The 13092-nt window shown below is 49.6% G+C and overlaps 1 protein-coding gene across 1 annotated transcript; it reads left to right on the plus strand.

The window, feature by feature from the left end:
- Positions 1-684, plus strand: LOC309890935 (olfactory receptor 14C36-like; the record flags this gene model as incomplete). Its single annotated transcript, XM_082785326.1, has 1 exon — positions 1-684. The coding sequence occupies one exon, from the start codon at positions 1-3 to the stop codon at positions 682-684; it is 684 nt and encodes a 227-aa protein (XP_082641452.1).
- Between the last annotated feature and the right edge of the window lie 12408 nt (positions 685-13092).

Below are 13092 nucleotides of genomic sequence, written 5' to 3' on the forward strand. Positions count from 1 at the left end.
ATGTGTTGCACAGCTCTTTCTTATAACATTTTGAATTTAGCAGAACTTTCTCTTCTCACTGTCATGGCCTACGACCACTACATTGCCATCTGCAAGCCCCTGCACTACGGGAGCCTCCTGGGCAGCAGAGCTTGTGCCCAGATGGCAGCAGCTGCCTGGGGCAGTGGCTTTCTCCAAGCTGTGCTGCACATTGCCAACGTATTTTCCCTGCCCCTCTGCTGTGGCAATTCTCTCAGCCAGTTCTTCTGTGAAATCCCCCAGATCCTCAAGCTCTCTTGCACAGACTTGTACATAAGGGAAGTTCAACTTACTACAGTTACTGCTTTTCTATTTGGGGGTTGTTTTGTTTTCATTGTGCTGTCCTATGTGCAGATCTTCAGGGCTGTGCTGAGGATGCCCTCTGAGCAGGGCAGGCAAAAAGCCTTTTCCACATGCCTCCCTCACCTGGCTGTGGTCTTCCTCTTTCTCAGCACAGTTATCTTTGCCCACCTGAAGCCCCCATCAATTTCCTTCCCTTCCCTGGATGTTGTTCTGGCATTTCTGTACTTGGTTGTGCCTCCAGTAGTGAACCCCTTCATCTACAGCATGAGGAACAAGGAGATCAAGGTTGCCATGTGGAAAGTGATGACTGGGTGTTTTTCTTCAGCAATATATTGCCTGCCTTCTTCTCTAAATCACTCGTAATGCAAATCATGATAGGTGAAGCCAGTGGGTATTATGTTCTTGTGTTTTTATTGGTGTTCTGCTTTTTCTCAATTTTATTTTATCAAATATTTTCCACAAAGAAATATAATTCTTCATTTTGCTTGAGTATTTAAACCAATTAAAGTGACTTTTTGTCTTATATCCTTCCTCTGAGACATTTTCTGTGGCTTCAGGGACAGTGTGCAGCAGTGGAGGGGAAAAGAGTCGTGGCAGTCCAGCCTGGGAGCACCAGCGCTGGGTCCATGCAGAGCTGCTCTCCTGCCACTGACACCCTCTCCTGCTGAGCCCTGTTGGCGGTTTAAGGCCTGGATGCTCCTATAGCTTGGTGCCAGTGCTGCTGTGAGGCTGTGCTGGGACTGCAGGCAGGGACAGGCAGTTGGCACATGAGTGACACAGCTGGCCTCCAGAACAGAATTTCCCTCCTAAAAGGGCCATGCCTGAAGGCTCACATCATCTTTCAGAGTTGCCGTCACATCAGAACATGCTCAACAAGAGTCCCAAAGGCTCCCTGGGATATAGGATGTGCTGGGAGAAGAGCAGGGCCTGTCCAGGTGCAGGAGAGACACAGGAACAGAAACCCTTTGCAGCTGCTGCTACCTGCAGGCACATTGTATGCACATGGAGAGAGGAACAAGAGCGAGCACAAAGGCCATCAGCTATCCCTAGGGGTGTCATGAAGGCCAGTGGGGCAGAGTGTCTTCAGGTCCTTTCTTCCTGAGAGTAACAACCATGGGGCATCTGCCTGAATAGCACAGAATAGTCCAGGGGGAAGGCACCTTCAGAGACCGTCTAGTCCAAAGTGCAAGACCTGAATGCAGCTCTGCAATGTGTTTCCTTGAACCCTCAAGGTCCCTGTGCCCATTTCTCATGCTGTGGGGCATCTCAGAGGAGGACAGAGCAAGGTAATGCACCCACCACAGGGCTGAGGTGCCTCCCAGCCTCTGGCAGTGGCTGCAGGAGCCAGAGGGACCCTTCAAGCGCTGCAGTGTACTGTGTATGTGTAAGGCAGGGACTGGTGTCTCTGAACAGCCCAGTGTGGATGAGCAGTGCACGAGGCCAGCTCAGATATGGGCACCTCACAGAGCCTTGACATTTCTCTGTGTAGAACTCCAGTAATTACCCCCAGTGTTCCCATGAGATTTTTGTCACCCTCCTTGCACAGGTTCATTGCAAATGCTTCTCTCTGACATGTCATTCTACTCTGCCTTTTGGACTGGTGGTGACAGCAAACTGGTGGCTGTTGGTGACAGCCAACATGGCTTCACACAGGGCAGATTGTACCTGACAAACCTGGTGGCCTTCTACGATGGGTTTACAGCATTGGTGGAGAGGGGAAGAGCACCTCACATCGTGAACTTTGACTTGTGCAAATCATTTGACTCTGTCCCACACAATAGCCTTGTCTCTCAATTGAAGAGACATGGGTGTGATGGATGGATCACCTGGTGGGTGAGGAATTGTCTGGATGGTCACCCTCAAGGAGCTGGAGTCTACAGCTCAATGTCCAAGTGGAGGTCAGTAAAGAGTGGTGTTCCTCAGGAGTCAGTATTGGGGCCAGCACTGTTGTCAGTGACATGGACAGTGTGATTGAGTGCAGTCTCAGTGAGTATGCTGATGACACCAATCTGGGTGGTGCAGTCAATACACTGGAGGGAAAGGATGATATGCAGATGGACCCGGACCGGATTGAGAGATTTTCCTGTGGGAACCTCATGAGGTTCACAAAGGCCAAGTGCAAGGTCCTGCAGCTGGATTGGGGCAGGGTGGAGAATGAGTAGAGAGCAGCTCTGGGGAGAAGGACCTGGGGTACTGGTGGATGAGAAGCTCAACCTGTGCTGGCAATGTGAGTTTGCAGCCCAGAAAGCCAACTGCATTCTGGGTGGCATCAATCAAGTTTGGCCCAAAGGTTGACAGAGTTGATTCTCTCCCTCAGCTCTGCTTTTCAGTACTGCATTCAGTTCTGGGACCCCAAACTCTAGAAGGACATGGAAGTATTAGAATTATTAGAAAAAGTCTAGAAGAGACCAAAAACAAGATAGAGAGTCTGGGGCAACTTTTCAGTGAAGACTGGCTGAGAAAGCTGGTTCTCTATAGCAGCCTTCCAGTACCTAAAGGGGGCCTAAAAGAGGGTGCTTTAAAATTAGGTATAAAGAAGACATTCTTTCCTTTGGGGGTGGTGGTCAATGGAACAGGTTGCCCAGAGAAGTTGTGTCAACCCATCCCTTGCCCCTTCATGGCCAGAAGCCTCCCATGCCAAACCACGATGGACACCAGCCCCCCCCACACACACACACTGCAAAGCTGGTGTTTAACCTCATCTTTCCTGCATGGGGCCTCCTCTGCACCACCCAATCTCAGCTCCCACTTTGCCACAAGTGCTCTGCATGGGTGCTACACAGCCTAACTCTACCATGTCCTGCCCTGGTTCTGCCATCCCGCTGGGCAGGGGAGAGGGTGGCCACAGCAAAGGGATGCGTTTGGGTGTGGAATGTGTGGCCTGGAAAAGACAAGGAGTCGAGGGAGAGGACAAGGCAAGGCAGCAAAGGCAGCACGAACAGTGCTGTTGGTGCGGGGCCACGTTTGTACCAGTGTAATAAATGGCTCAGCCTTCAAAATAGGACTATAATCAAAGTTTACAATTTATTAAATGAATACAGGTAAGCAAGCAGCACTGGGTGCGCCGGGAGTCTCTGCTCCACCAAGACGCACACCAGTTACATCAAGCGGATGATTTTTATGCTCCTAGGCTGATACAAATTCATTACTACTTCAAAAAAAAACCCACAGGGTTATTATAATTAGTTTCTGGAATCCAAACCCTCCTACTGGAGCATGCGTATCTGGTGGTCCCTCTGAGGGTCTCTGTGGTTCTCTCGTGCTGAAGGCTCATAGTCTTCCTCCCTCTTGTCCTTCTCCTTTGTCCAACTTGGCTGTATGTCAGAGACTTGTGCAGTGTCCCCTGCAAGCTTTGTCTTTTAGTTGTTCTTCAGCTCTCCCCTGCTCCTTAATCTCCTGGCCAGATATCAGAGACTTGCATAGTGTCCCATGCAAAAGTCATAACAGTTAGCAGTTATTCTGAACCCCCCAGATATCAGAGACTCCAAGGAAAAGCCTACAAATACATTTCCCTTCAAGCTCTCTATTGACACAAATTGCTAAAACATTCCTTTGCAAGATACAAGAACTATATACATTAACCACTCTGGTTTTCTTAGACTTGTGGTTATACAAGGGTATGTAAGACAGAAGGTCACATTCATCATACCATGCGGCCCTAGCATTGTTCCATACTGACACGAATCAGATGAACATATTTCACAGCAGGATCCTCAGAGGGCAGCAGCTGGCAGGAGGCGAGGGTGATACTATAAAAGCCAGTCAAAGTAACTCTCTAAGACTCAGTTTGGAGTTTTAGAAAGCAGGCGTTCTTTTATTGAGGTCCTGGACGCACAGGGGATCACTCCAGTGCTTACAGAACTGTTTGAGCTATAGGGATTATATACAAGCAAAACATACATGTTAATCACATTTCCCCAAAACATATTCATACTACTTCCTGTAACTCATTAAAATCAGTAAGTGTTGCTGACACATGCACATTTGTTTCCCCTGTCTTTCAGGGGTCTCTGGTGGTCATCGGTAGTCTTCCTCACTATGTTCATTAGTTGAATCCAGTTCTTGTCCATGCTCAAGCCATCGAAATCTTTCTTCTCTTATTCTTTCATCTCAGGCATGCATACAAAGCTTAGGTGGTTACACATCCAAGGATATATGCATAGCATGAGTTTCTCACCTAATCTTCTGACACATGCTCTAGGCCTGGGTCACCTTGCCCTCATTCTGAGATACAAGTCTGTAGGCTCTTACAGATAAAGCTGACTAATTAGTGACTAAAGTAACATCAGGGGTGAATGTTTCTGAACTTCCTTCTTTCTAACAAAACCTAGTAAAGGTTTCACCTATCTCCTAATGAAGCTTTTCAAATTTGAAGCCATTGTTCTGTCAAGGAAGAGACTATTTCTCCTTTCAGCTCAGTATCAATGGGAGGCCAGGAAGCCCCTCCCAAGGCTGCTCCTGCCAGCAGAGACAAGGCCGAGAATGAGGGGAGGAGAGGGGAATGGAAGGGCTGTGGTGAGGTCCCTGCTGCATTGCTGGTTGCCCTGCAGAAGATGTGCTGGCCAGCAGGCCTTGTGAGGTCACCCAGCACCTCACAGAGCACCCCAAGGCAGCAGGGATGGCACTGGAGAGGTGGCTGGCAGAGCCCAGCCAGGGGCTGGCTGTGGGTCCCCTCTGCTGCAGCCGCCTGATGGAGCGTGGCAGGAGGAGGGCAGGCAGGGCTTGGGGCTACCTTGCTCACAGTTCCCAGTTTCTTTACATGGTTCCTAACCTGAGACTTGTCCATTGACAGTAAGTGTTCCTTGCAGACGACCTTGTGAAACGCTGGGATTTGGTGGATAAATCTCATTCTGTTTTCCAAGGAGAAGAGAGCCTCTCTTTCCCATCTTGTGATGCTCTGCTCTGCATCAGGGGCAGCACAGCTCCATACATCACAGCAGGCTTAGACCGGACTTCAGGAAGAGCAACCAGGAGGAGAGAGCTTGGGCACAACCAGGGATGCCATATGAGCCGGCAGTGCTATATACGGATATGGTCACATCCACATTGGGATGATCTAGGAGGAGTGTGTCCACCCAGGCAAGGGACTTCTCATCTTCCATGACTCCACACTGGTGTGGCCATAACTGGAAGAGGCCTTCCCAGTGTGAGGCTCCTTTTCTGAAGGACTAGGGAGGAAAGGAAAGGGTTCAGAGGAGGTGTGCCAAGACAGGGCTAGGGGTCATGTGTGTGGAGGCTGAGAGCTCTGCGCTTCCTAGACCTGGTGAAGCACAGGCTCAGGGCACCCTTGTAGGAGCTCCTGACAGACAGAAATCTGCTTTCAGAGATGATGGCACATTTTGGGTAAGGGTAAAGAGCATGAGAAAGGAAATCCACCAAGAAGTGGCTGTTTTGGAGGTCCAGAGTGGTGATGAGGAGGAAGAAATGCCACTCCAAGGGCAGTGCTGTGGTGACTCAGAGGGAGTCTGCTTCAGCCCATGGCTTGTGTTTCAAGTCAGAGGCAATGAGCACAAGGAGTCCCTAGTATGGGTAGGGAGATGCTGTGGTGGGGAAGCAGGTTGGATGTCTCCAGGCTGCAGGGAAAATGGTTCAGGCATGGGACAGGATAGGACAACCTGTGGGGAGATGTCCAAGGGCACTGACAGGGCTGGAAGGCCCTGACACAGCAGAAGTCTTTGTCCCCGTGGCTCTGGCTGTTGTCTCTGCCACTGGAGCCTGTGAGATGACACATGGTGCTCCTGGCACTGGAACCATGTGGCCTCCTTGCAGCCCTGTGCACTGGAGTTGTACTGTTGTCCTTTAGTTGCCATCACACACCCCAGATCCCACTGCCCCTTGAAGAGCAGCGTGAGGGACAGAAGCTCTCTTCCCAGAGCCGGGTGTCAGGCCTTGGTGCTTGCTTTGATAAAACACATCAAGGTTTCCTTGCCATCAGGGCCACCTTTACTTTGCCTTTGCCTGCCTATCATCACTGCCTCCCCTTTCCTTTGCTAACAAGTCCATGGGGGAGCTGTGGTGGTAATGGCCCCCAGTGGGACCAATTAACACTCCCAGAACCTTCAGCATTTCTCCTGGCCTTAACCTCTTGAACAGCCTGCGCTATCTTCTCTCAGCATCAGAGGTGCATGGACTCAGCGCCAAATACACCCTGGGGCTCGGCACAATGCAGAGAGCCCTCCTGTGTCCTCTTTCTGCCCAGCAGTTCCTTCAAGGCTTCAGAGCTTTTACGTCTAATTGGGGAGATTTCAGAAAGCTAGTGAATGAGGCACATTTCAATGAGCAGTTGATAATAAGGGAATTTTCCCTTCAAGCTGGATTCTTTATTGATTTATTTCAATTCCCTGCCCTCTCCCTTTGCTATTGATCCAGAGGGTCTCCTAAGGAGGTCTGGTCAGCTTGGAAAGGCAGTCCCTTGAGGCCAGGCACTCTGTGGGCAACCTTGCTCCTCACCTTCCCAGCCCCACCATTTCTCTCAGGAGCCACCTGGGACTTGCAGCACTTCTCCTCCCATCAGACTTCTCCAGTCAGGGCTGCAGCTGCATGTTACAGCTCCTTTGCACCAACTCCCATCCCTTTTCCCCACAGAACTGCCTGCACGCAGGCACAGAAGGACTGCTCCCCATTGAAAACCAACCAAAGTTAAGTGTGGTGCAGTTCAGTAAACAGTAAAACAATCTCCTCAGCTGTGTGCCCAGTGCAAGCTGCAGCTAATGAGGTTCACCTTCCCCAAGGGATGGCCATACAAGGACTGTTCTAGGCAGAGTGTTTGAAGTGATGAACACGTGCTCTTTTATTTATATATTTATTTATTTATATTTTCTTTCCTATGTTGGAATAATTTGTTCACCTTTCCAGGCAGACCTTGCTAGGTTCAGGGGCCCCTCTGTACTGGAGGTGTTTGCCTGAGGCTGGCAGCTGTCAAGAGGAGCTGTGGGAGACCAGAGGCCCTCAGGAGCTGCAGGTGGAGGCTGGGCAGTGTGTCAAAACATCAATATTGGCCATTTTTAACTATGAAAAAAAAGGAAAGCAGAATCACCAAAGTTTGTAAAAGCTGTAAATGTGCATCCATAAATTATCAATGTTTTAGAAGTTTGACTTTATTTCTGTTTAGTTTTGTTTTCTTTTTTACTTTTATTGACATTTTCAAAGCATTTCTAGTATTGTTAGGCCAACACCATTAAGATCATTCTGCATCTTGTATAAAGCCCTGTGCCCAACCCCCCCCCCCCCCCCCCCCGAAGAATCTTTGCATATCCATGACCATTCACAGTCTTTGCAAAAAAGTACATAACACTGAGATGTGGACCTTGCTGCACAGATGGAAGAAAGCAGGGCCACGAACATGCACGCAATATTCACTTTTCCAGGTGACAGATCCATGAGATGTGGAAGTGTGGCAAAAGTAGTAAACATGCTCAGCTTTATGGCCAGGACAGAGTATGCATTTCCCTCCAGGTAGGAAAGAAAGTGAAAAATGAGACCGTCTCTGAGAGGAGCAGCGTGCAGAGGGAGAGAATTAACACCCCAGAAAAGCCTAGATCTCTTCCCACACCTCAGAGCACATCCAGGCAATGGACTTTCAGGTGCTTAGAGCTGGAAGACAGGAGCTGGAGGTGTAACGCAGAGATGGCTGAGGCAGTGCCTCCCAGGCTACAGTTACAGCCAAGGGAGAAGAGGAGATGTTCACCTGCCTGGCTTTAGATGGTCCCCTACAGCACAGGAGGATTCAGGCCACACAGCATCTCCTCTGGCACCACCAGAAACTGGGCCTGAGGTCAAAGGACCATAAGGCATGTTGACAGGGTCCTCAGGAGGCCTGCAGCCCAAGCTGTCATAAGCACGGTCAGAACAGGCTGTTCAGGGCTTGATCCTGTTGCATTTTGCAAAACCAGCAAAGATGGAGACTGCACAGCCTCTGGGTGATGCCTAGCTGAGCTCATGGTGGGAAGGCTTTTTGCCTTCTTTTTAGCCTGAAGCTCTCCTCTTTCACCTTCACAGCTGTTGTCTTTTATCCTCCCACCCTGAACCCAGCTGAAGATCCTGGCTACACATCCTCCACAACCCCCTCAGAGATACAGCCAGAGGAGGTCCCCCTCGCCCTGCCCTTCCCCAGTGTCGTGGTTTAACCTGGCCGGCAGCTAAACACCACGCAGCCGTTCGCTCACCCTCCCCCCTCCCTCTCTGGGACAGGGGGGAGAAATGGAAAGTGAAGCCCGTGAGTTGAGATAAAGACAGTTTAATAAGACAGGAAAATAATAATAACAAAAATAAAATATAATAATAATAATAATAATAATAATAATAATAATAATAATAATACAAAGGTGATAATAATACTACTACTAATAATATGTACAAACAAGTGATGCACAATGTAATTGCTCACCACCCGCTGACCGATGCCCAGCCTAACCCCGAGCAGTCCGGCCCCCTCCCCCCGGCTAGCCACCCCTATATATTGTTTAGCATGACGTCAGATGGTATGGAATACCCCTTTGGCTAGTTTGGGTCACCTGTCCTGGGTCTGTCCCCTCCCAGCTCTTACTGCACCCCCAGCCTGCCTGTTGGCAGGACAGAGCAAAAGGCTGAGATGTCCTTGGCTTGGTAGAAACACTGCTCTGCAACAATTAAAACATCGGGATGTTATCAGCACTCTTCTCATCCTAAGCCAAAACACAGCATTCCACCAGCTACTAGGAAGAAAATTAACTCTGTTCTAACTGAAACCAGGACATCTATCCACCCCTTATTCCATACCATTTACGTCATGCTCAGGTTACACTCTTTTCCATACATTCTAATTAGTCACCTATAGTAGTCATGGTAGTGATAACATACAGTATTATATAGTAATTAACATGGTACAATTCAGTTCATGGGCTATTCTCACCCAGTATTAAATCTCCTTGAGGTACACACCGGACCTCTCCATTCTTTTGCATCACCCACCAAGTGTATCCAGGTCCCTGAGCAAAAGCAATTCCACGGATAGGTTTGCCTTTTCCTGAGGCAGGAGTAGCCCAGATTGTTTTACCCAGCATATTTCTTACATGCACTACAGGGACTTTATCCCCATCTACAGTACGTAACAGGTTTGATTGGGCAGGTCCAGCTCGGTTGGCAGATCCCCTAGTATTGACTAACCAGGTGGCCTTTGCCAAATGCGTATCCCAATTTTTGAATGTCCCAACGCCCGTTGCTTTCAATGTAGTCTTTAACAGTCCATTGTATCATTCAACTTTCCCGGAGGCTGGTGCATGATAGGGGATGTGATACACCCACTCAATACCATGCTCTTTGGCCCAAGTGTCTATAAGGTTGTTTCGGAAATGAGTTCCATTGTCTGGCTCTATTCTGTCTGGGGTACCATGTCGCCATAGGACTTGCTTTTCAAGGCCCAGGATAGTGTTCCGGGCGGTGGCATGAGGCACAGGATATGTTTCCAGCCATCCGGTGGTTGCTTCTACCATTGTAAGTACGTGGCGCTTGCCATTGCGAGTTTGAGGGAGTGCGATGTAATCAATCTGCCAGGCCTCTCCATATTTATATTTCAGCCGTCATCCTCCATACCAAAGAGGCTTTGTTGTAGTTCTGCTCGAGTGGGCAGCTGAGCTCCACCACAGCCACTCTCTCACTCCCCCTCCTCAAAGAGGAATGGGGAGAAAATATGTGAAAAGGGGCCCAAGGGTTGAGATAAGGACGAGAAAATCACGCAATAATTATTGTAACGGGCAAAACAGACTCGGCATAAGAAGATAGTAAGATTTATTGCTCATTGTTAACAAGCTAGAGAAGTGAGAAACAAAGGAAAGAAACCAAAAGCACCTTCTCCCCCCATCCACCCTCTTCCACCTCCTCCCCCCGAGCGGCGCAGGGGAACGGGGGAATGGGGGTTATGATCAGTCTACAGCATTTCTTCTCTGCCGCTCCTTCTCGGTCACTCTCGTCCCCTTTGCTGTGGGGTCCCACCCATGGGACACAGTCCTTGATGAACTGATCCGGCATGGGCTTCCCACAGGCAGCAGCTCTTCCAGAACTGTTCCAGATATGGGTCCGTACCACGGGGTCCATCCCTCAGGAGCAAACTGCTCCAACCTGGCTCCCCCACGGGCAGCAGCTCCTGCCAGGTCACCTGCTCCTGTGTGGTCTCCTCTCCACAGGATACAGGTCCAGCCTGGGACCTGTTCAGGCAGGGATCTTCCACAGGCGGCAGCTTCCATCGGTGCAGGGCCACCTGCTCCACCATGGTCTCCTCCACGGAATGCACCATGGAACCCTGCTCCACCGTGGTACTCCATGGGCTGCAGGGGGACATCCTGCTTCACCATGGTCCTCACCACAGGCTGCAGGGGACTTCTGCTCCGGAGCCTGGAGCACTTCTCCCCCTCCTTCTGCACTGACCTTGGCACCTGCAAGGCTGTTTTCTCACTCCCTTCACTCTCCCGGCTGCTGTGTGCCGCAGCTTTTTTTTCCCTGTCTTAAATATGCTCTCACAGAGGCGCAAAACAACATCGCTTATTGGCTCAGCTCTGGTCAGCAGTGGGGCCCTTCCCAAACATGGGGCAGCTTCTAGATCCTTCTCACAGAAACCACCCCTATGGCTCCCTGCTACCAAAACCTTGACACATAAACCCACTACACGCATCACCTTCCCATAGATTGAGATCAGATTTGTCAAGCAGGACCTGGCTTTGATAAACCCATGCTGACTGGGCTTCAACACCTGATTGTCCTGAAAGTGTTGTGTGATGGTACTCAAGACAATCTGCTCCATGAGCTTCCCCAGCTCAGAGGTCAGACTGACAGGCCTGTAGTTCTCGAGATCTTCCTTCTGGCCTTTCTTTTACATGGCTGTCACATTTGCTAGTCACCAGTCAACTGGGACCTCCCCTGATAGCTAGGACTGTTGGCAAGTGATGGAAAGAGGCTTGGTGAGCACTTCAGCCAGCTCCCTCAGTACCAATGTGTGGAGCCCAAATAGACTTGAGTACATCGAAGCAGAATAGCAGTTCTCTAACCATTTCCTTGTGGATTATGAGGGCTTCATTCTATTCAATATCTTTATCTACCAGCTCAGGGGGTTGAGTACAAGGGGAACAACTGGTCTTGCTGCTAAATATTGAGGTAAAGATTGCACTAAGTACCTCAGTCTTTTCCTCATCTCTTCTTATTCTGTTTTCTCACATCCAATATAGGATGAAGATTCCCCTTAATTCTCTCTCTCTCTCTCTCTTTTTTTTTTTTCCTTATGTATTTATATTTAAAAAACAAACAAACAAACAAAAAACATTTTTATTGTCTTTAAAAGTAATAGATGTATTGAGCTCCAGTTGGGCTTTGGCCCTTCTAAATTTTTTCTTTGCACAGCCTAACAACATTTAGGACTCAGCTTCCGAGAAATAACAGCATACATGAGAAGAACAGAAAGGTGGAATCTGGCAGCCTTCCATCCTCTACCCTTCTATGACACTGTGCTGGAGCTCCATTCAACTGGTTACTCCTCTACTGCCCAAAATCTCTGCAGCTGCTGATGCTTTTATCTTGTGAGAGACAGCACAGTTAGGATGAGACATCTCCCTGCAGACATTAACAGTTCACAGAGTGGGGCATTTGTCCAGGGGAACCTTGAGAAACTGCAGGATCTTACATACAAAAACCTCTTGACATTTACAAGGAGAAGAGCCTAGTCCTACAGAAGAGGAAGAGGAACCCCACATATCAGGGCAGACGGGGACCCTGCTGAGTGAGCAGCGCCCAGGAGGAGGAGGGGAGCACCATGAGGGATGCCATATGAACAGTGGTGCCTGCTCACCAGGAGCCAGGCCAGCATCCTACAGAGCTGCCTTATGAGGAGCATGTCCATCAAGAAAATACGAGTTATCAGACTCAGCTCCAATATGGTGTTACCCCACCTGCACAAGGCTGTCCCAGTGAGTAGCTCCTCATTTACGAGAGATGCAGGACTGTGCCCAGAGAGGTTGTGCCAAGGTGGGGTTCAGGGCCTAAAGCACCTGCTGTGTATAGAGTGTCTGAGAGACTTGGGTTTCTCTGGCCCAGTGGCATGGAGCATCCAAGTAGAGCAAAAGTAGCCTGAGACTGCCTGAAGGGTGTTTTTGGAGATGTTTTAGCTTTCCTCTGTAGGGAAAAATGGCATGACAAAGAAATAATGCTACAAAATTGACTTCAGGATGTTGAGACTGGACTTGAAGAGAAAGAAATTCTCATCTCCTACTGCCGCAGGGGGAGCCCTGAGCAAGGTATGAAAGGAAAATATCTCCCTTCCCAGAGGGTGGGCATCAAGGCCTACCCTTGTGCTTGGTGAAACACATCCACTTTGTCTACACCTCAGTGTCACCTTCACATTGCCTTTGTCTACTTGTCCTCACTGCCTCCAATATTCTGCTCTAACGAGCTCCAAGGGAGGCTGTGTCAGTGCTCGCCTCAGGGGGAAACTCCAGGAAACTTGCATCTAATTTGGACTTCTGGAGAGATGTCTTCAATTGTCTCTGAGTGCCTGAGGTTCATGGGCTCATCACCAAAGCTACCAGAGGAGTCATTACAATGCTTTGGGCTGGGTCTCTGGTGCTGAGCTGGGCCGGGCTCCTGGGACAGAGAGCTCGTGGCAAGAGGACCCTGGTGCAGAGAGACAGCTCTGCCCAGGAGCAGCTCCTCTGCAAAGTGCAGCAGGGCTGGGAGCTCTGACCGCAGCTGGCACAAGGAGAGGAGAGAAGGAGAGAGGGCTTGGAGGCAGTTGGCAGTGGGAGGATGCTG

This window comes from Aythya marila, assembly GCF_965140915.1.
Source record: "Aythya marila genome assembly, contig: HAP1_HAP1_SCAFFOLD_170, whole genome shotgun sequence".
NCBI lineage: Eukaryota > Metazoa > Chordata > Aves > Anseriformes > Anatidae > Aythya > Aythya marila.